At 53.7% G+C, this 22,170-nt stretch overlaps 10 protein-coding genes across 10 annotated transcripts; 4 read left to right on the top strand and 6 right to left on the bottom strand.

The window, feature by feature from the left end:
- Window positions 1–77: 77 nt before the first annotated feature.
- Window positions 78–1,400, top strand: EGL2_1 (Endoglucanase EG-II; the record flags this gene model as incomplete). Its single annotated transcript, XM_064833599.1, has 2 exons — window positions 78–797; window positions 849–1,400. 2 exons carry the CDS (start codon window positions 78–80, stop codon window positions 1,398–1,400), a joined length of 1,272 nt encoding a protein of 423 aa, XP_064698560.1.
- Window positions 1,401–1,583: 183 nt separating this feature from the next.
- On the bottom strand, window positions 1,584–2,975 carry LTS14_000891 (uncharacterized protein; the record flags this gene model as incomplete). The annotated part of the gene is made up of 1 exon (XM_064833600.1): window positions 1,584–2,975. One exon carries the CDS (start codon window positions 2,973–2,975, stop codon window positions 1,584–1,586), a length of 1,392 nt encoding a protein of 463 aa, XP_064698561.1.
- An 830-nt stretch (window positions 2,976–3,805) lies between these two features.
- Window positions 3,806–6,916, bottom strand: LTS14_000892 (uncharacterized protein; the record flags this gene model as incomplete). The annotated part of the gene is made up of 1 exon (XM_064833601.1): window positions 3,806–6,916. The coding sequence occupies one exon, from the start codon at window positions 6,914–6,916 to the stop codon at window positions 3,806–3,808; it is 3,111 nt and encodes a 1,036-aa protein (XP_064698562.1).
- Window positions 6,917–8,129: 1,213 nt separating this feature from the next.
- On the top strand, window positions 8,130–10,114 carry rsd1 (Phosphatidylinositol-3-phosphatase SAC1; the record flags this gene model as incomplete). Its single annotated transcript, XM_064833602.1, has 3 exons — window positions 8,130–9,229; window positions 9,303–9,758; window positions 9,853–10,114. 3 exons carry the CDS (start codon window positions 8,130–8,132, stop codon window positions 10,112–10,114), a joined length of 1,818 nt encoding a protein of 605 aa, XP_064698563.1.
- Window positions 10,115–10,948: 834 nt separating this feature from the next.
- Window positions 10,949–12,479, top strand: LTS14_000894 (uncharacterized protein; the record flags this gene model as incomplete). The annotated part of the gene is made up of 2 exons (XM_064833603.1): window positions 10,949–11,451; window positions 11,504–12,479. 2 exons carry the CDS (start codon window positions 10,949–10,951, stop codon window positions 12,477–12,479), a joined length of 1,479 nt encoding a protein of 492 aa, XP_064698564.1.
- Window positions 12,480–13,051: 572 nt separating this feature from the next.
- LTS14_000895 (uncharacterized protein) lies at window positions 13,052–13,822 on the top strand (the record flags this gene model as incomplete). Its single annotated transcript, XM_064833604.1, has 1 exon — window positions 13,052–13,822. The coding sequence occupies one exon, from the start codon at window positions 13,052–13,054 to the stop codon at window positions 13,820–13,822; it is 771 nt and encodes a 256-aa protein (XP_064698565.1).
- Window positions 13,823–13,926: 104 nt separating this feature from the next.
- On the bottom strand, window positions 13,927–14,305 carry agn1 (Glucan endo-1,3-alpha-glucosidase agn1; the record flags this gene model as incomplete). The annotated part of the gene is made up of 2 exons (XM_064833605.1): window positions 13,927–14,241; window positions 14,303–14,305. 2 exons carry the CDS (start codon window positions 14,303–14,305, stop codon window positions 13,927–13,929), a joined length of 318 nt encoding a protein of 105 aa, XP_064698566.1.
- A 258-nt stretch (window positions 14,306–14,563) lies between these two features.
- On the bottom strand, window positions 14,564–15,590 carry LTS14_000897 (uncharacterized protein; the record flags this gene model as incomplete). Its single annotated transcript, XM_064833606.1, has 3 exons — window positions 14,564–14,617; window positions 14,670–14,882; window positions 14,952–15,590. 3 exons carry the CDS (start codon window positions 15,588–15,590, stop codon window positions 14,564–14,566), a joined length of 906 nt encoding a protein of 301 aa, XP_064698567.1.
- A 1,809-nt stretch (window positions 15,591–17,399) lies between these two features.
- LTS14_000898 (uncharacterized protein) lies at window positions 17,400–18,250 on the bottom strand (the record flags this gene model as incomplete). The annotated part of the gene is made up of 2 exons (XM_064833607.1): window positions 17,400–17,939; window positions 17,999–18,250. 2 exons carry the CDS (start codon window positions 18,248–18,250, stop codon window positions 17,400–17,402), a joined length of 792 nt encoding a protein of 263 aa, XP_064698568.1.
- A 589-nt stretch (window positions 18,251–18,839) lies between these two features.
- On the bottom strand, window positions 18,840–20,795 carry LTS14_000899 (uncharacterized protein; the record flags this gene model as incomplete). The annotated part of the gene is made up of 1 exon (XM_064833608.1): window positions 18,840–20,795. A coding segment is annotated over one exon (1,956 nt), but the record flags the coding sequence as incomplete, so codon positions are not given.
- Between the last annotated feature and the right edge of the window lie 1,375 nt (window positions 20,796–22,170).

Below are 22,170 nucleotides of genomic sequence, written 5' to 3' on the forward strand. Positions count from 1 at the left end.
CTCTTGGTTCGAAGTCCTCAGATCATCCATACATTCTTTTGAACACTCTCATTCATTCATTACTTTCATACTTCAAGATGAAGACTACACTTTTCACCGTCGCTGCGGCCGCAACTGCAGCCAACGCCGCTACGCAGAGTGCCTATGGCCAATGTGGTGGTCAAGGCTACACCGGTGCTACGGATTGTGTGTCTGGCTATTTCTGCCAGTCGAGCAACCAGTACTACTCTCAGTGCGTCCCTGGTTCTGCGTCTACAGCTGCTGCATCTCAGCCAACAACTGTGGCAGCAGTAAAGACCACGACCAGTGCGAGCAAGCCGACCACAGTAGCTAGTGCTGCAACCAGCTCTGCCGCTGCTGCGGCGGCCACTGGTAAGGTCGCCTATGCCGGAGTCAATATCGCCGGTTTCGATTTTGGCTGCGGCACTGACGGCACTTGCACTACCTCCAGCGTCGACCCACCAGGTACCGCCGGTATCAACCAGATCAAGCACTTCGTCACTGATGATGGCTTGAACGCCTTCCGTCTGCCAGTCGGATGGCAATACCTGGTCAACAACCAGCTCGGTGGCACCCTCAATTCCGCCAACTTGGCCAACTACGACAGCCTCATGCAGGGTTGCTTGAACAGCGGCGCTGCTATGTGTATCCTAGATGTCCACAACTATGCCCGCTGGAACGGCCAGGTTATTGGACAAGGTGGACCTACCAATGCTCAATTCGCCAGCTTGTGGTCTCAATTGGCTACCAAGTACAAGAGCAACTCCAAGGTCGCTTTCGGCGTCATGAACGAGCCTGTAAGTATCGAACGTATCAGTCGGTCGAGATGTAAAGCTAATAAAGCCCAGCATGATCTCACCATCGGCACATGGGCCACCACAGTCCAGGCCGCCGTCACCGCTATCCGCCAAGCCGGTGCCACATCCCAGAAGATCCTCCTTCCAGGAACCGACTACACCTCCGCCGCCAACTTCATCGACAACGGTTCCGCTGCAGCCCTCATGAAGGTAACCAACATCGATGGAAGCACTACCAACCTCATCTTTGACGTCCACCGCTACCTCGACTCCGATAATTCCGGCACCCACGCCCAGTGCACCACAAATAACGTCGCCACTTTCACGACCCTCGGCAACTACCTCCGCACCAACAAGAGGCAAGCTATGCTCACTGAGACTGGTGGCGGAGCCAGCGATAGCTCTTGCTTGACTATGGTCTGCCAGGAGCTGGATACTTTGAACACCTACTCTGATGTCTTTTTGGGCTGGACTGGATGGTCGGCGGGTATGTTCGATACCAGCTACGTGCTTACCGAGACTCCCACGCTCAGTGGTTCGACATACACCGATCAGCCGCTTGTCAAGCAGTGCATTGCGGGCAAGTTCAAGGCGCAGAAGTAGAATGAGACGGGGATGAACAGATAGACTTGTGTGAGCCAGAGGTGTAAAAATTTATCGTCGGTGCAGTAGCTTCTTGTACATATTTATCAACCCAGCAATCCGTTACCAACGCCAAGCGCTAAGAGTGACTACAATGGTGCTTCCACCAAGTATACCGTCGAATGTACAGCTGCACGCGCAGACTTATTCCTGCCACTCGGCACGGCAGTAAGGACAAGTACTTCCATCCTCCTCACTCTCATGCCAGTCATCCATACATCGTCGATGGAAATTGGTGCCACATTGCCTCCGGCACCACACAGTGTTTTCGTCGCTCGGCAAACCGATATCCTCGTAACACATCGGACACTCGCCTTCGACGGCCTTGCGAAGAACTCTGGTTGGACGACGAAGCCCTGCTGCTGTAAGATGTCTGCGATCCAGTGGACAAGACGAGCTGTGGTCGAGCCATGTGGCTATGCAGGCACCGCAATAGACGTGGCCACAGGGCGTCTCGCGAGCCTCTGTTACGGGGTCGAGGCAAATGCTGCAGATTTCGATGCCAGCTGGGCTCGAACTCGCAGTTGAGCTCGTATTTGTATGGCTGTGCTGATCTGCAGGAGTGCGGTTGCTGGCTTGTGGTATCGCAGTAGCGCCTGCTGTGCTCGCCGAAACTCTCTGATCGTCTTCAGGCGCCGCATTGTCCCGTTCACTGGCAGACACAGCGGCAATGCGCAGAGCAGCAAGCCTTGCTGATCGCCTTTCTGTGGTCTGGACGACGATGTTGTCAGTCTCAACGATGGTTATCGACTCGCTGTCCACAGTCCGTGCAGATCGTGAAGATCCAGCAGTAGTTATGCGATGGACCGCCATCGACGACCTGGCCCTATGCTCAATGACGATCTCGCCTGTGCTAACGATCATATCCGGTGCATGACGAGGAAGCGAAGGCTGAGGGCTCAAAACCCGAGCGCTTCTAGCTGCTTGATGTTCCGAAGCAAAGGCGGTGACAATTGTGCCTGTAGTAGCTGGTGAAGATGGCCGTGCCGTGCTGGTTTGCTGTGTTGGAGCTGCTGGTCGAATCGTGGTTGTGAGCTGCGGTACGAGTGGCGTGGTGGCTCTCGCTAATACTGGTGACGGCTCCCTTGATTGAGTAGATTGAAGTGTTGACTCCGTCCGGCGAGAGATCGTTGCAATAGCTGGAGGAATTCCCTGCCTACTCTGCAGGCCGCCAGTAAAGTACGGGTCGACAGGGCGTAGTTGCGTAGAAAGATGTTGTTGATGTCCGCCATGCCCTACCGTACGCATGATGGCCATCCATTCGCTCACGATGTCGTCCCGCTGCGAAAGATGGCCGTTACGTGCGTTCTTGCAGATGCACAGTGTGGCCAGACTACGTAGTCGTCGTTGAAGACGAGCAGGATCATCAGCGTAAGCTGTAATCGTGGTGAGGATCTGTTTCGCAGCGTTCACATCGCGGTACGCTATCAGGTTGCGACATCTTCGTCTTTGTTGTGTGTTGCCAACGCAAGTGATGGCATGCTTGTCCGGGTTCATGAGTCCGAAGGCTGCCACTCCGTCAAAAATCGTGGCCATTGTGTGAGCTATTGATGCAGTAGGAAGATTGATCTGAAAGGTATGAGTCCTTGGTGATCCGTCATGGAGCTGTACAACCAAAGTCTTATACATGAGAGATTTCTGTCACATAGAGCTTGGGCGAGGCTGAGCTTGCATTCACCTACCGTGCCGCAAAGCACTGCCTCACAGGCACCCAAGACACGAAGCTCCACTTTGAGGACGACTCTTTTGACCGTGAACTACCTGCAAGAGACATGCACCACGCATTCGTCACAAAAGTATCCTTGCACTGACGAGGACGATTGTGCTATCCTCAAAGAAAGTCTCGCTCTCAGAGGTCTGTAGAACGCAAGGTGCTCGAGAATAGCAGCCAAAGTCTCGCTAAGCGCCGCCTCAAAACCTGTGCCGCATGGCAGCAGCACAACCCATGGAAGCTGCTTGGCGAGCCCCCACGTAATAGAAATGCATGAAGTCGTGTGAGGCCGCCGCAGTCAGATCATGCGTTAGATATTTATCGATGCAAAATCAAGTGGTGCAAGTTGGCGGACCTGTGGTACGTGCAACGTGCTGAAGCCTCGCCAGGAACTTCTTCCCGAGACAATGCCAAACACCTCACGAGTCGACCTGCATGATGTGAACACGGTTCATGTCTCCGCTGAGAGAAGTGTGCATCTGTCTGCTATTTTGGTTGTTACATGTTCATTGCGGTATCCTCTGGTACATACGGCTGTAACGTCCACGTCCTTGGGGACTCCTTCTTCGTGGTGTGCAGTCCTGCAAAAGCCCTGGGTGTGTAACACCTGGCCGTGATATTGACCAGTTGTCTCTCCTCCGTTGTCTAATCTCAATCAGTTATTCCTCCTCCCCTTGCCACCACCAGCACCACCTCTTCCAAACTTCTCTTTCTTGCCCTTCTTCTTCGCACTCCCACCCTCCGCCTCGCCATCAGAACCACCACCAGCACCCTCTTCCTCTCCCCCATCACCCTCCTCAAACAACTTCAACAGCGCAGGGGTGAAGTGCTCCAGCTCCGGGATCTCGCCAACCTTGACCCGCATGTAATCAAATGCCACAGCGACCTTCATATCGGATTTCAACTTGAAGCGAACAGCCTCCCCGGCTCCGGAAACATTCGCAAAAGACCCGGTGGTTTCTGGCTTGAAATGCTTCTTCTCGTTGTTGATCACGTCCTGCGTCTCAGGCGGTAACGAGTTCATGACGTCCTCGAGAGGGGCATCCATATCGTCGTCCGGATTTGCACTATCTTCCACCTCCATCGCAGCAGTCACCTCCCCATCCTTCTCCGCAGCACGCGCTTCGTCCTCCACCCCTCTCTCAAGCACCGGAACCTTCTGATACCTCTGACTAAAATGCGTCAAAACCGCACTCCGACTCCGCATCGCCTCCGCTACTCCTAAAGCCTCAGAAGTAGTACTATGTCTCTTCGCCACCGCGTCCCCAATTAACTCATCATCGAACGTCGCCTCGTGAATACACACCGTGCTGCCCTTCCCAATGACCTCGAAAGCTTTACTCGGCCTGCAGTCCCCGCTATAACTCGCCTTGAACCCGGAAGGGAAGGTTATGCTGACCGCCCGTGCGCCGGCGCAGTGGGAGACGGAGACGGCTTGGATATCGGACAGATTTAGGCGAGAGGCCGGGACGGCGTGGGAGGAGCGGAGAGCGTTCGTGGCTTCTTGTCCGACTGCCGTTCTCAGGACGGAAGGCGGGATGAACCATCCTAAGCGTGCGGGCTTGACAACCTCGCGACCCTGGATTAAAGCAGCGGAGATCTGTAAAGGAGCAAGCCGCGAGAAGCCAAAGTCTTCAATCTGCGCGTACTCCGTCAACCAGCTCAACATAGCCGGTTCAGACACAACAGCCAGCCCAGTCTTCGTATTCCAGCTCTCCCTCGCCTGGTGCCCTTCCGATAGGACGAGAGGTCGAGAGGCATGGATTTCCTCATACCAAGCTTTGATTACACTGACCGTTCCAAGGTGGTGATCCGCATGCATATGACTGATGAAGATCATTCTTAACTCCTGCAACACACTCTTCAGCTCCTCCGGCTCAAAGACCCGTTTCAGTTGTCCTAGAGTGTTCTCCCCGGCATCGAAGAGCATGCTACCCCAACCCGGAACCCGTAGTAGAGTGGAGGAGACGTTGCGGTATTTACTCGGGAGAGCTGAACCAGTGCCGAGCGTCACTATCTCGGCATCGCTGGCGCCTGCAGGGAGTGTAGAGAGCCATTTCTGGTTCTGCGGGCTTGTTGCAGCTGATTTGGCAACCTCCCGGCACCTTTCAGCCTCCGCTCGAACATCTGCGGAGATTTGTATATCGGGGACGTTGAGGTAGGGCACTGCAACTCTCTCGTGAACCTCCATCTTCGGCTCCAGCTGAATAATCTGACCCCTTGCCGCCGCCCTTGCATTTGCTGGTAGACTAGAAGCCGACATACTTGGCTCATTGATGTGCGCAGATATTGCGTACCTCTTCCCATCCACCTGCCTAAGCCGGACGGTAGCAGCCGCCGCCGAATCGAGGGCGATATGATTCGGACACAACTCCGGAGAGCTAACAACATGCTCTACCTCTTTCATGCCTTCCATGAAACCCATGAGCCTCTCGTCCCCAGCGACACCAGGTCCTAGAATCCAGACAATAGCGCACACACCCCTCATTACACCCTCACTCCTCCACTCCTTCCTCCTCAACACAGGCTCCAAGTACTCGGGCCCATGAATATCGATCACAGCAATCCCGCCACCCTCTTTACTCTCATCAAGCACTTGCTCAGGCGTAACAATCTCGCCATCCTCACTCTCTACACTCTCGCCAGAAGAGAGTCTAGACCATTTCTGTCCCTTCGCCACATTCAACGCCTTTGCTCGTTCCGGGTGGAATTTACCGCGTTGAGTATGATTTTTGAAGATGTAACTTACTGCTTCTTTTCTCGGTGCCGTGGGTGGCAAGCTCTCCACCAAGGCACCTGGCCATGGTTTACGGACTAACACGATCATATCAGGATCTGCTTCAGGATATCCTGGTTTTGGAGCTTGGCCGGGCACAGAGCCGTTGTATGGTACCGTTTTACCATCTCTACGCACGAAGACTGAGGCCGGCATCTTGACTTTGCCCAGCGGAGTTTCGTGGAGAGTGTCGAGGCGCCAGGAGGAGTTGAACATTTCGCCCACTACGGCTTTAACGGTCAATTCGTCTCGTTCGGCTTGCGATAGAGAGGAGGGGGATGTTGCAATTTTGCCATTGGTCTCTGTGTCGTCGACTTCTTCGAAACTTCGCTTCCGGGGCGAGACTGTGCCCGCCATCTTGACTTCATTCTCGATACCGCTCGCTGGAGCACTGCCGTTGGTCTGCTGAACGCTCCCATGACTCTCCGGCAAAGTAGCAAAAGCCCAAACCTTGACATTCCCATCCGCCCAGTACGGCCCCTCCGCATCGTCTCCTTCCACATTTCCCCTCGCCTCGACAATCTCATTAACATCAATCGGCATACCCTTCCTGAATACGAATCTCCGCGCAGTAGCGAGCACATGATTCACGCCCGGCGGAGCAAAGAAACCCAACTTAGCCTGTCCCTCCCTCCTAGCCTCCTCTTCCAATTCCTTCATCCTCTCAACATCCTCCAGGACTCCCATCCGTCTAGCCTTGGCTACTACGCGCCTCTTCGCCTCATCCTGACTAGCAGCCGCACTCGACGCGGCTGCGTCTGCAAGAGTCAAGATCATCCCGATCAGACCTCCCGTGTTGCTCCATTCTGTGCGGCCGGTGATGAAGCACTCGCTGACTTTCAGCAGACGAGCGCCCATCTGGATACATGCTCGTTGTGTTCCTTCCGCTAAGCTACCTATCAGATATCTCTTATTATCGAAATGCAGCAATAAAGTCGTCCCAGGTGTGTCAGCCGTAGGCGTCGTGAGGACCTGGATATGTGACTTCATGGTCGTGTGTGCCACGTGCTCGTGGGAGCGGTATTTGGTGTTGTAGTCCTGATCCGGTGGGAGGAGGAACTTTCGGTGGTGAGGGTGGAAGTTGATCTCACTCGTACGACTTCGGGTTCTGCTGGTGGTTGATTTTGTGCTGGCTTCGACATCGCCTCCTTCCGATCTCGTACCAAGAATATTCCTTCTGCGCCAGCGCTCCGAAGGTTGTTCTTTATAGTCGTAGCTTAAAAGTCGGGGTTCCCACTTTGCTGCGATGGCCTCATTTGTGGGTGTTTCGGACGGTACTTTTGGTGCGATGCCGGAAAGGAGATCTTGGATTGCTGAGGCGACTGCCGCTGTCGAAGACGTCGTTAGTTTCGAAGGCTTCTTGATGGAAGAGAGTTGAGAGATCTGTATTCGGCAACGGGATCGGAATGCTCGATCAACGAGCGTTAGGACTGGTCGTGAGGTCGTGTATATCGTTATGCGTTTGCAGGGAAGCCACGCCGAAGCCAACGTGAACGACTGGTGGTGATTGTGATGGTTGCCTCTATCTCTTCCTAACCGTCTACACCAACGCCAGCAAATGCGTGCCTTTACAGTATAAACGTGGGTAGTGGAGAAAGTTGATGGTTGATAGTATACGAGTAATACAATTTTTATGCTTCGAACATTGGAAAGCGTTCCACCCTGTTCTGCCTGTTCTGCCTGTTCTGCCGCAATGCCAACACTGTTCCCCGAACACGACGATAGGTATGGTACCAAGAAGCTGCTGTATCATCACAGCTCTTACTCATCCTTCTCATTTCCGTTTCCGAGCATTATGTCGTTCACAAAGCCTCAATATCGAGGGAAACATGCATGCTCCATATGCACATCTCGTGGCTTCGGCTCAGCGGAAACGTTCCGCCTGTCCTGTGATCGTCTGCAGAGGCTGACCATTTGCTACCTTGATCCTATCCAGATCCACCTTCCATCACCACATTACATCCATCTTACCGCCGGCATCCTCACTGCCGTCGACGACAGACTAACATTTAGGCCACCGCGATCCCGACACGACTCACCCCACAGATCAGACCACCATCACCACCACAGACACTGCATTTTCCACCTGTCAGCGAGGAGTCACCACTTGCCTGCAGTAGTTGAGCGACCAACCAGCATACTACAAGAAAATCACTCAGCTGTGAGCATACATATAACACATTACGCCGAAGGGCATCCACCAATGAATCTCGATCAGGCTGTGGACGAGCTCCTCGAGCAGGAGGAGAAGAAGGCGCAGGAGAAAGCCAAGTCTTTGCAAGCCCCCGTGAAGGCCAAGCCCACCACCGCCACTAGAAAGCGCAACAGCAGTAGCGAGATCGACCCGAATGAGAACGCAAATGGTAACGGCAATGCAGGCAGTCGCGACCCGCGTCGTGCCGGTCGCGAGGACAAGTACGCAACTGAGCGTGAGCAGAATGACGAACGTAGGGCGCGGAAATTGCGCGAGCACGACCACGAAGACTCTGCTAGTGACAGGGGAAGCGCTAATGGGAGTGTGAGGTCCAGACGCCGATCGCGCTCTCCGGACCACGACCGTCGCCGTCGCAACTCGCGTGATCGAGGCGTTGACCGCTATCGTGATAGACGCGATCCAGATGCTCGACGCTCCAGCACCGAAAATGCCGACCCTCGCTCTCGCCTCGGTCCCGACAGGCGTGATCCCGACCAAATGGCGGAGCGTGATAGAAATCGAGATGATCGATACGGGGGCAGACCTCGCGCCAGATCTCCACGTGACCGCGAGATTGATCGTGCGTACGGTGGTGGGCGTCGCCGCTCTCCACCACGTCGCAGATCGCCACCTCCACCCCCACCACGGAAGCGCACACCAGAGCCCACTGATGATGAGCGTGATAGGCGCACCGTTTTCGTCCAACAACTCGCAGCCCGTCTGCGCACCCGCGACTTGCAGAAATTCTTCGAGCAGGTCGGTCCAGTGGTCGAGGCTCAGATCGTGAAGGATCGTGTCAGTGGACGGTCAAAGGGTGTAGGCTATGTTGAGTTCAAGGAAGAAGAGTCTGTCGAGAAGGCTATCCAGCTTACAGGGCAGAAATTACTCGGCATCCCTATCATTGCGCAGCTTACTGAAGCAGAGAAGAACCGCCAACAGCGCACTACCGAGGGTCAGCCGACTCAGACTAATGGCATTCCGTTCCACCGCCTCTACGTCGGCAACATCCACTTCTCTATCACCGAGGAGGATTTGAAGAATGTGTTTGAGCCTTTCGGTGAGCTTGAATTTGTGCAGTTGCAGAAGGAAGAGCAAGGTCGCAGCAAGGGGTATGGTTTTGTTCAGTAAGTCCTATCATCCACCCTGTACCCCACGTGACCACACTAACCCATGATTTACTAGGTTCATTGACCCAACACAGGCAAAAGAAGCCCTCGAGAAGATGAACGGCTTCGAGCTTGCTGGCCGCCCCATCCGCGTCGGCCTCGGCAACGACAAGTTCACGCCGGAATCCACGCAATCACTCCTTCAGCGTTTCGGCTCGCAGGCCCACCAAGCCTCACACCAACACGGAGGCCAAGGTTCCTCTTTCAGTGGCATGGGCGGTCGTGGCGCACACGCCGGCGGCACCGGAAACTTCGATCGCGCGAGTGGTAAGGATGCGGAGAAGACTGGCGGTGCAAGCGCGCTTGATGATACCGATGTTGCTGGCGTGAACTTCAGCAATTATTCGCGTGACTCACTGATGCGGAAGTTGGCTAGGATCGAGGATCCGGCTGATGCGGCGGAAAAGAAGCCGCAGAAGCAGGCGGAGAAGGTGAGGAAGGCTGCTCCTGTTGAGGAAGCTACGCCATCAAGGTGTGTGTTGTTGAAGAATGTCTATAATCAGGCTGAGTACGTCCTCCCTCACCCGTTTTAGATACATCACGAATACTGACATTGTGATCTCCAGGGAATCCGAACCGAACTGGAAAACAGAACTCACCGAGGACATCAAGGAAGAATGTAACGACAAGTACGGCCAGGTTGTCCACATCGCCCTCGCGCTCGACAATAATGATGGCGAGATCTACCTCAAATTCGACAGGGACCAGGGTGGTATCAATGCCTACCGTGGCTTGAACGGTCGCTGGTTTGGTGGCAGGATGATTACCGCGCAGTATGTGGTGCCGCCGGTCTATCACATGATGTTTCCGGGCGCTGCGAAGGTCTAAATGAGAGGTAATTTTGTTTGCGTTGTGCACTTTTTCACATGGCGAATGAGCGGCAGAGTTGGTGATGATGGGCATGGATCTGGGCGAGGTGGAGTGGCGCGTGTGGTGTATGGTAGTAGAGTGGGCGATCCGAATTACAGGGCGTACAGCTCCTGTACGATTGAGTTCCGCATGCAATGCGATTCAATACAATCGAGGCAATGAAGCTGGCGCGGGCGAAGAGGCGTTCGATGTTTTGCAACGCCATTTTCGCGTTTGGTACACGACGCTACACTTGTATGTAGGGGATGGTAGGGCAATGCACATTTTATACATCCAGGGCTGCTCGTTTCAACAGATTCAATGTCTTGTCAGCAGGTACCTGGGTACAATGCTACATACCTACTGCAGTTCCCTATTAGCCAAGACGCGACGTCGTTCTGCATGAAGCGTCCCCGCAGTTGCGGCGTTTGAAGGATGCTGGAGGTGTGCATGACATCCGATCATCTCGTTAGTATTATTATCAGCACGACATGTTTCCCAATTCTGTCACGCAGAGACTTGGATTTTTACATCAATATGGCGGTTGAAAAGATGTCGCTGGAGCATGTCGAGAAGAACGTACATCAGGGCCACGATCGCAGGCTGAGTGCTCTTGCTGCGCAACATGGTGATCGAGCTTTGGCTTTGCTTGGGGATGAGAGGGTGCGGTTGACGGAGGAAGATGTACGGATTTCGCTTTCATTTCTGATTTGTTGAATGATGCTTCGCTGACGAGTAGAAGAACAAGCGCATTCGTCGGAAGACTGATAAAGTCATCCTCGCCATCTTGGTTTGGGTGTACTTTCTACAGGTATGGCTTTACAATCCTTTGGACTTAGCTTGGATGTTGATTTCATCGAAAACTGTCAGATCCTCGACAAGACTGTCCTCGGCTACGGCGCGACTTTCGGCTTGCAGAAGGCCAACCATTTGACTGGAAACCAGTACTCGCAAGTCGGTTCAATTGCACCGATAGCACAACTAGCATGGCAGCCTGTCTCCTCCTTCCTGATCGTCAAGGTCCCGCACAGGATCCTGATGCCTTGTCTTTGCCTAGGATGGGGCGTAGCGCAGGCTTCGATGGCCGCGTGCCATAGTTTCGGCGGGCTTATGGCTGCTAGATTCTTTCTCAGACTGTTTGAGGGAGGGTGTCTGCCGCTGTTTAGCATCATCACGTCGCAATGGTATAGACGATCTGAGCAGCCTTTGAGGGTCGCAGCGTGGTATGGGACTAATGGTATTGCTACTATGGTTGCTTCGGCGCTGTCGTATGGGTTGGGTCATATTCCTTCGGCTGTGCTTGAGTCGTGGCAGATGTAAGAGCGCTTATGTTGAACGCCAGAGTCTCACAAGCTAACGAAATGTTAGTATATTCCTGTTCGTCGGCCTCGTCACAATCGCCTCCGCACCCTTCATCTACTGGAAACTCGACAATGATATTCCGTCTGCTCGGTTTTTGACATCAGAGGAGAAGCCACAAGCCCTCGAACGCCTTCGCGCCAATCAAACAGGAACTGGAAGCCGGGAGTTCAAAAGCCCACACCTTCTCGAACTCCTCCTCGAACCGAAGACATATCTCTGGCTAGCACTCAGCATGCTCCTCAATGTCGGAGCATCGGTCACGAACACATTCGGTCCGTTAATTATTGGAGGTTTGGGCTTCGACAAATACACCACTTCCCTTCTCAACATCCCCTTCGGCTTCGTCCAATTTCTGATTATCATCTGGGCATCTTGGATGGCTCAACGTTTCCGTCTCAAGTCAGCTGTGCTTTTCTTCATCACTTTACCTGTCATAGCTGGACTGGCCATGCTCTACATAATTACGCATACCAAGAAACACGAGGGAGCATTACTAGCGGGCTACTATCTCCTCGCCTTCCTCTTCGGCGGGAACCCGTTGATCGTCGCCTGGATCGTAGGCAATACAGCCGGCACGACGAAGAAGTCCGCCATGATGTCCGCTTACAACGCCGCAAGCAGTGCGGGAAATATCGTCGGACCTCTGCTATTCAACTCAGCTGATGCGCCTACATACCATCCGGGTCTGCGAGCCGTGCTGGGGATATTCGTGGCACTAGCCGCTTGCTCGATTCTGCAGTTGATCAATCTTGTGTTCTTGAATAAGTTGCAGGAGAGGAAAAGGGTGAAGAATGGGAAGAGTGCGAAGTTGGTAGATCATAGTATGGAGGAGAAATATCATGATGTCGATGAGCAGATTGATGAGAGCGCTGGGGTGGCGGAAGGTGAGGTCGGTGTCGGGGTGAGAAGAGAGAGGATTGGAGATCAGGCGTTCTTGGATTTGACGGATGGGAGGAATGATGAATTTGTTTATATCTACTAGGTGTGTGTCTTGTACCTATCCTACGAGCCACTTCCTCCTTGCCATCCGCATTGGGACATAGGTATGTCTTGTACGCACGGTGTGATTAATGATATGATTGCTAAACCCTAGACCACATACCACATATCCCCCTGCATCCTCAGCGGTTAAAAACCGACCTCGCTAGCTTCGGGGACTTTCTGAATCAGAACAGAGCTCGCCTTAGGCACGTCTGATCAGCCGGCCTGTACCAAGGACCTGATATGGTTGAGCAACAGCGATACTATAGGGCTTCCAGACTCCCTCGCCATTTCTGATCGCTAAGCCTAGTCTTGACAGCCGTGTACTCCACTATTTCTGAGCTGACGGTGCGTATGGTTTACGATCTCGTAGGGTTGACGCTTTCGCGTTAGGCGCCCGGGCGCCCTTGCTACTGACATGACTTTCAGCTCGCATGAGTCGATAATGTTGGAAAGCGGCAGTGGCAGTGGCAGGACATATATATTGAGGTATTCGGTGCTGCAGAATGGTCTGCGCTGCTCACTTACTTCACTTACCTTCCTTGAGACGCTCTACTTCCATATATCTTCAACATGAAAAGCATCGCTCTCATCATTGGCGGTACAGGCGGGTTTGGCCAGGCCTGTGCGCACATGCTCGCAGCTAAAGATTATCATGTCGTCGTCGCCGGCCGTAGCGAGGCTCGAGGCAACGAGTGTGTGCAAGCAATCGCGGCGAAAGGCGGCGAAGCCGAGTTCATCACGTGCGACGTGACAAAACGAGACGATATCCGGGCTCTGCACGCTAAAATTGCCTCTAAGCATGGTCGTCTGGACGTAGCTATCAACTCAGCGGGTATCCTCGGCGAACTCGCCAAGACCGCAGACGTTGCTGAAGCAGACATGGACCAGATGTTCAGCATCAACATCGTCGCCTTCTATATGAGCATGCAGGAACAGATCAGAATCATGCTCAAGAATCCCGGCGGACCATCTGGTCATGTTATCAACTTCACCTCCATCTATGGGTTACGCGGAATTGCCTACGGATCCCCATACTCCACTTCCAAACATGCTGTTGTTGGAATGACGAAGTCAGCTGCAGCTGAGTATGCCAAGGAGGGTATTTTCATCAATGCTATTGCCCCAGGTGTCATCCCGACGGCGATGATTGCGGGTGTTCAGTCGCAACTGACTAGGCCGGAGGCCGATCCTTACCTGGCCAATCTCGACTTGATAGCTGCGTATCCGGTGGGCAGGTTCGGGACGGTGGACGATATAGCGAAGGCGGTGGCGTATGTGATCGACAATAATTGGTTGGTGGGCAGTGTGCTGGAACTTGACGGTGGACTCGGTGCAGTCTGAGGGTGGATCAGTGTGAAACGTCCGGACTTAGATATGCTGAGTGTTTCAGGCATGTACTTGAGTACGGCCTCCTAGAGCAATCGCACAGTACTAGAAGCATTATCTCATATCCTGCACAATTTGAGGATGCCCTGCAGCTTATCGTGGTTGGCTTTCAAGATGTTCCCAAGCCCGGACATGTCATCTGCACTCATACTCCTACGGATATTTGCAATGGCAGCAATACCGGGTTTATCTCGTGAGACTTTGGCAATCAAGCCAACGCCGACTAGCATCCCAAGCATGTCGACTATAGTATACTTGGGGTCCTGGACTGAGTCGTAGATTCCTAGGGCTACATTCCTGACGATTGCGATTGCACCGGCTGGCGAGGCAAAGCCCGCAGCTGCGTCAATCTGCTCTCCGACCACGAGGATAGACTACTCAGTCATTAGTGATCGGAGCACCTGTGCGAAAGGCTGAGCCCGAGGTCCGGCTTACCATGGCTGACCACCACACTAGCGATCAGAAGCATGAAGTTCTTCACTCCGGCCCCTTACTGCTTCTCGTCTTCAGTTCTTGGACGGCGGGAGCTTCTACCTGTGCCGCAATATCGGCGACTGGCATCAGCAGATAGACCGGGCTACTATGAGCCTGCGCAGCATGCAATACGGACGCGGTATTACGGGTTCCCAGGATGGCGCCCATTAAAGTGGCTCGCCACCAGCGAAACAGACGCTGATTTTCGATGGCAGAATCTTTCTACACAGGATGTACCTCGAGGTGTCGTCCGCGAGTAGTGTTGAACGGTGTGACCTGTATGGTCATAGCTTAGGCCACACTTTTTGGTACATAGTCGAAACATTACAGCTGGCCGCAAAGTGTTCGCCATGGTCTCATTTCCGTAACCATCCATCTCTACTTCTTGTAGCCTGAGCTCCATCGAATCTTTCGATTCCCTGGTGAGATCTTGCGGAGTAACCACTGCACTCATCGTCTTCTCATATTCTTCGGCCAAGTCAACGAACTTCTCCAAGCGGCCCTGGTCAGCCACGTCTACTACTTGCAAAGTCGCATCACCCTATTGCAAAAAAATCACATGTAAGCATCCAAGTCTCGCGAGCGTTCCATTCAGTCGCGGATCACCTACAAGCAAGCCAAACATTCCTGTCGCAGCAGCGGTCCTTAGGTCAGCATGCACGACAATGATCCGCATAACCACGAGCCACTTCTGAAGCTGCTTGAGGCTATGACATTCGTCCTTGTGCCTGACTCCAAACGGGTCCGATGCTCGGCTCCAGATGCCGACGTGTGAAAGTAGGCCGAAGTCGAAGGACCCAACGCCAGAAGCTGAGTGCAAGACATGCCAGGCCAAATATGCGACTGGGTGACCCGAAGACTCGTATCCTCCTTCGTAGGCCAGGTTGTAATTCAGATGCCAGGAATCCCTCGTCCGATCTTGCCATCCATCTTCCACACTGAGCATCGAGACCCAACGGGCGGTTTCAGGGCGGTCGTCTTCGGATCGGATGTGAACGTAGCCTGTCTCGAGCGCTACTTCACGAGCCTCACGACACACCCGCGTGATCAGTGGCGGTCGGCTGTTCAAACTCGTTGTACGCTCCAATGTGCATGGCACTGGGGCTCCCTCGTCCACGTTGAAGACAATGTCGTCTACCAGGAAATCCAGTTCGCATATGCGGTTGGGCAAGCAAAAGCGCCATATTTCTTTGCGCAAGTCTGCGGGTAGTCGTGGAAAACAATGGAAGACTTGCTCGGTATTGGCCATTGTCGAAGGAGAAATTGTTGGCGAAAACACAAGTCAGTCACGAAAATCGAGAACGGACATGTGCTCCTCGATGTCGAAGAAATGTTGTAACTTCATATCCGTATAAGTAACAGCACACCATACGTGCGTAGTCTCACCGAAGGCGCGCGGCTGTAGCACTCTTGACTGATGAAGTTCGATACGGGAGGGATTTGTTGAAGTTAGGTCGGGCGGTTGCCAGTATCAGGTTTCCTGCTAATGTGAAAGAGAGCGGTATGCGAAAATTAGGGGGGCATAGCCTCTGTAAATACGAGTTGAAATACAGCAGCCTGCAACTTCGCGAACGTCCTGGCTGCTGTTAGCAAAAATCACTACGGGAAAGGTGTTGGCCAGAAAGCAAAGGAGGCAGAGGGCTGTTGTGGCTGCGAAGGGCACTCTCTTCGCTATGCTCGAAAACGGGCTAAGGACGACGACTTCGACTTTGATGCCCAGGCCAGGCACAGGTTAAGTAATACCATCGACCAGACACGTGTGATGCATGTCTTTGTATGCCGAATCAGGAGCACATCGCCATTATGTTGTCTGACATGATCATACTACACGTCCGCCTTCCCAAGGAGCCAGCTCCAAGCACTGTGCAAGGTCCTAGCTAGTATTGCGAGGATAGGAACGAGCCATGCCCGATCCTACAAAGGTCTGCATATCATCGACATTTGCTCCGCAGGGCCCAGATACTCATGAGCGGCGGAGCTCAGGCGTCATCTGCACCACCTGCGTAACAAGCTGGACGACAGCCTGGAGCTCGCGAAGACTCCTGACAAATCCCGCTCTGGTCTGATCGTCGTTCAACATCCCTCGCACCATCATAAGCCCATTTGCCTCAGCCTCCTCGTAGCCCAAGTACTGTACGAGACTGGATGCACGATGTAATCTATCAGATAGTGTACCGTAATCAAACTCTGCGCTAACGTGACGATGCAGTGGTATGTCGATTCTGGCAAAGAACAGGAGAATATTGCTGTATAGCTTCTTCAGATAAGGGTATATTTTTGCCGATGGCTTCCCAGATAACGAGATCAGTGCATGTCTGGCTACCCAGAAGAGACATTCTCTCGTGCATAGCTTCGGCGGCGTAGAGGATACCGGTGATCTGGTTCATCATTTTGTTTCTGAGGTGGATGAAGTTCCTTCGCGTGGTATGGGGAAAGATAGCATGGATGACGAGCCCTAGGCTAGGGTTCGTTTGAGCTCCTGTGCGCGCTGCTGAGTTCTGCGGACAGGGTTCGATCATGTTGCGTGCCTTGTCCAGAGCTTCGTGGTGCTTGTGTCTAGTTTCTCCGGATCACATGGGGTCAGTTCGTAGTAGCTGTTGTCTAGAGGCAAGATGGGGCCTTGGTATCGAGCTGTTGAATCTATCTGGAGTGTCAGTAGAGTAAAGATCAGGATTCGGGGCTGCTGAAGTATGCTTGTCAGGACATAATGGATGAAGACATGTTGAGATCTGTCGTTCGAAGCCGAGTTTGAAACGAGACATGCCGTGAACCATGCTCAAACAGCAGCTACTGAGACCAGAATACACATCTGTCACTTGCGCTGTGGCTCAGCGAGACTGGCACGGGCAGTCTCTGCTGTCTGATCTGCTGTCTGATCTGCTAGGAGTGTTCCATGACCTCTTGTTTCAAGAGCCAGCCAGGGCTAATATATGAACGCTCGCAGGAAGGGGGTGAGACATGCGCATTTGCCATCCGGACATGCATTGTAGCATGATTTTGTTCGACCCGTAGACATCTCGACCTCTACGTATCCTGTGCACCACATTCTTCTCGACGCTCACCGCCCACCACCCCTGTAAGCAGCCCCGGCATCTGTCCCCTCCGCTCCCTTCCCCTTCGGCCTCTGCTTCTCCGCCTGTGCACATAAACCCCTCTTCGGCGTCTTCTCCAACCAGTCCCTTCCCCTCCTCACCTTTCCAACCTCAAAATAATCTTTCTTGCCAGCCCCACTAAACATAGTCGCCCATCCGTCGAGCGTGTCCCTAACCTTCTTCTTCGCCTTCCGGACCTCTTGCTCGCGATACGTCTTCTGCTCTCGTGTGACCCCTACCGTGCCTAGGGCCGCGACGTCCAGAGGTATGTATGTCCATTCTACGCCTCGAAGATCAGGCGTGGCATCTTCGGCAAAACAGCCTGTGACGAATCCTCGAGCGGCGTCTTTTCCTGCGAAGACGTGGTAGCTGCCTCCGGGACCATAGATGCGGCGACCGGCAGAGACATCGTAGATGGTACCGTTGAGGGCTAGGTAGATGGGCTTGTTGGCATCGGAGCCGTCGTAAGAGAGAAGTTGAGTGTCGGTTAGGGAGACGGGGCCTTGCTGTTGGTAACTATATCAGTACTCTACTTACAGTAATGCCCAGACTGGCGGCAGCTCACAATATATCGCATCACAACACTAGGTCGGACGAACCATGGTCGCCAACCCCAGAGGACGCTGTCATTCGTAATAAAGTAGCTCAACAGGCAGTTGAGTAGGAAGACACCACCCAAGATCCGTAACACATCTACGACACTGAGTCCATCTTTGGTCTTTCGGGTGCTACCACTAGCAGTCTTGCTTGTCTCATTCGTCTTAACATCCGTGGCATTATTGCTTGTCGTTCGTCGTCGAGCTGCTTGATCAGCCATTTAAGTATCGTGCCGCGGGTATACTGGCAACGTCCAACAGAAGGTCGCCAAGCACAGCGCCTTTGTGAGACTGAGATCGAGCTTCTGTCATCATGTTTGAGGTCAGATGGTGCGATGATATTGTGTACAGTTGTCAGGCGGGGCCAACTTTGAGCGGGCGTCGACGATCGACGCTAAAGCGCCTTGATGATGGGTTAAACAACGATGGACTTCGTTTGTGACGATAGGGCTGAACGACCAGCACGCAACTCGTGTACTTGCAAGCTGGATGAAGGTGCTTGCATAACATACAGACACTAGCTGAATCATGGGAGGGAGCGGGTCTATCACGACAAACAAATTCCGAAAACTGACGACTCAGGGCTTGGAGAACATATGTATATTGTTCATTCATTCTCTTGTTCGAGCTCTGTATATTTCTATGATATGGTAGATACATGTAAAAGGAAAACATCGGACAGACCGGCCAGACTAAGGAGAGATCCGACGAACACTTCTTGTCGGTGTTCGGAACGGCCATTAAACAAGCATAAAATTCATGCATTGATTTTACAGGAACCGAAGTGATTAGCCTGTTTCAAAGCCCCCTCTACAGGAAGAGAGCGAGAGCCATGACAGCAGCGATGGCCATAGTCACTGGCTTAGCGATGGAACCAGCGTTCGTGGTCTGGACCGCCACAGGCGAGGTGGTGGCAGAGCCCTGGGCACCTGTCGCACTAGCTCCGCCGACGGGTATGGTGCCGTTGGAGGCACCAGTTGGGTAAGGAACAGCAGGCTTGCTGCCGGTCGGCAGACCCATGGAGGAGTACGAGCACTGGTCACAGCCAAGAGTGACGTAGACAGTGGCAGTTGCCTGGCTAGGGCAAACAGCTGGGGCCGTGTTGACGGGTGCCACTGGCGAAGGAGCTGGCGAGGTGTTGCCGGCGGGTGCGACGGGCGTGGTGCCTGCTGGCGCTACTGGAGTTGTGCCTTGAGGAGTTGATGGCGAGACTGGCACGGGAGCCACTGGGCTGGATTGAACTGGGCCGGAAGGAGCTGGAGCGGAGGGCATGCTCTGAGCTGGGACAGAGGGTGCTGGACCAGATGGCATGCTTTGAGCTGGAGCGGAGGGAGCTGGGCCGGGCGGCTTGCTCTGGGCGGGTGCCGAAGGAGCAGGGCCAGAAGGCATAGATCGAGCTGGCGCCGAAGGACCAGGCGCAGTCCAGACCGAAGTGCTCTGTACAGGCAGAGGCACGACAGGCACCGTGGTCTTGACAACCGGGACCGAGAGGCTCGATTGGCTCGAAGCAATGGCTGGCGAAGCCGGGAGGTAAGACGATGAAGTAGCAGAGCTGCTGACAACGACCACAGGGGTAGTGGTCGTGTGAACCGTAGTGCTATACCATGTGTTTGTCAAAGTCGACAGTGTGACTGGCGAAGAATAGGTGGAAGAGGCGCTGGTCCAGATCGAGGTGCTTACTGGGCAGGTAGTAGTGTAGTAAGTCTGAATTTCGGTGGTGAGACCAGTGTTGTAGCTTGTCACGGTCGTAAGGACGCTGGACGTGCGGGTCGTTGTCGCGCCAATAGTAGTCTGAGTGCTAGTGCCGACAGCAGATGATGGCGTAGAGCTCCAGCCATAGGACTCGGTCACTGGGCAGATCGTAGTCGACACAGGGATGGTCGAGGTAACCACAGTAGTCGAATGGGCAGGGCAGTTCGTGACGGTTGGCGCGCAGCTAGTGAAGGTGATCTCGGTAGTGCGGTAGACAGTCGAAGTTGTGTACTGGGTGGCTGAGCTCGTGGATACTGGCGAGGAAGTCACAGGACTGGAGATCGCGCTGGTCTTGCTGAGCGTCAATGTCGTCTGGTAGGTGGATGTAGCAGTCGACACAGTTGTGTAGGTGCTGGTCAGCGTGCTGCTGCCAGAAGTCCAGGTCGATGTGACGGGGCAAACGGTAGTGTAGATACTTGTTGTGTCAGTGACAGTCGTTGGGTGGACTGGGACGGTGGTCGTGCTGTTGACCGAGGAAGACCAGGACGGGGAGCCCGACCACCCCTTGGAACTCGTCCATGGAGTCGCGGTCGGCGTGACTGGACTAATGGGCGAAGAGCTAGACTTCGATGCGGTCTCGGTCACCGGGCAGACGGTCGTCGAAATGGCAATAGTACTGGTGGTAACGATCGTGGAGTGAGCTGGGCAGTTGGTAACCGTCGGGGCGCAGGAAGTGATCGTGATCTCGGTTGTGCTGTAGACAGTAGATGTGGTGTATTGTGTAGAGCTGGTGGTCATTGGCACCGAAGAGGTGGTGTTGTGGGTTGAAAGAGATGAGCTGGAAGTGCTCAATGTGACCGGAGAAACCGGGCTGGTAGTGCTCTGTGAGCTTGTGGAGATTGAGCTGGAAGAGCTGCTGGAAGCAGAAGTAGTAGATGCTGAGCTACTGGACAAGGTCGAGTTGTTGCCCCATCCTTCGCCACCCCAGGTCCCGCCTGGGTGACCCCAGCTACTGCCAGCAGACACAGCGCCTACGAGGGCCAAGATGCTGAATGCGTTGATCATCGTGCCGACCTGTATTATGTTATATGGTATTTGGATAGTTCGTTCTTGTGGAACGGAAGCGAGTGACTGTAGACAGCGAGCGAAAGTACTGACTAACAGTTGTTGCGAGAGAACGAGGTGGAAGTGATTGCAGAATGAGCAAGAGAGCAGACGCCAAACAGCATATGAATACTTCTGGTGTTGATCTTGGCTTCCTCTTGGGATGGTCCGTCAACACACTTCAGTGACGTACCACCCATCGTGTCAACGACTTCGCCCGGCAGTGCAAGACACACTTCGAAAGTATGCGAGCCGCGTACCGTCGCAACGACAAATGGAGGAAGTCTTGTGCGATGCACTATGAATGGTCGGAGCGTCTTATTCAGATCAGCATGAACGACCCACAAGGCAATAGTGGATCGAGGGATTACTGCTTCGAGCGGGTTTGCCATGAAAAGAACTCGGATACGATTGGTTCTAGAGAGCGCCGGACATCGCGGTGCGATGGGAAGGTTGTCAACGAGTAGCCAAGAGGGCAGAGGTCTGCATGATGGAGGGTACGCTTATGCAGGTACTGGGAAGTGTGTTCCTGAGCTCGCGTGCGACAGCTTTAGTGCCTCTACGACTTCTTTGCGCCGTGCGCTTTTGTGAAGTCTGAAAGAATGCGCACATGCTGTTCAAGGTGGCCCTTCCAATGCGCGGATCTGGTGGTCGAATCAACGTCGTCATGGCGTGTCCCGACAAGACAAAGACGTTGCGATCGGACGGAAGACGTTTGGAGGTCGGGCATAAGGTACGGTACCTGCATCGTGTCAAAGTCATGATTGGTCGTCGGAATAGGAACAATCCACACCTCGTGACGATTGCTTGGTTCGCCGAGAATCCTTCGAAGGATTGTGATGGTCCCGCTGCTCTCCGCTGTCCGCGATGCAGTGAGCACGCGAGGCTGGCAGATGTCTCGCAGAATCAGCAACCTGCGGCACGTTTCTCATACATGATGGCTGGATAGTCAATAACATAGGCACGAAGACCAAGAGATGCTGTTGACAAAGCCAGGCATCACCCTTGCGACTCCGCGAAACCAAAGGTGGAGGCGGCCGCTTGCTGCTCCGAAGTGAAAACTCTGACGACTCTTTCTCACTCACCCGCACAACCTCCTCACCACTATTCCTGCTAGCGGTGCTGCCATTAGAACTCTGAGTTATTATGATTGTTTCTACGGGTCGACCAAACGCAGGGAGATGGAGCACTGCCCTATTTCTCGGGCACCTTCGGCTCCATCTCCTGCTTGCTCCGCCTAAGTATACCACAAAGTTTGCGGTGCTTTGGTGGGAACCGATGGAGAGGGCAATAGCCACGTCCGTCATGACCTCGGTAGACTCGGTGCCTCCAAAGACGAGTATGC

This window comes from Recurvomyces mirabilis (genome assembly GCF_035927965.1).
Source record: "Recurvomyces mirabilis strain CCFEE 5264 chromosome Unknown scaffold_2, whole genome shotgun sequence".
Lineage (NCBI taxonomy): Eukaryota > Fungi > Ascomycota > Dothideomycetes > Mycosphaerellales > Teratosphaeriaceae > Recurvomyces > Recurvomyces mirabilis.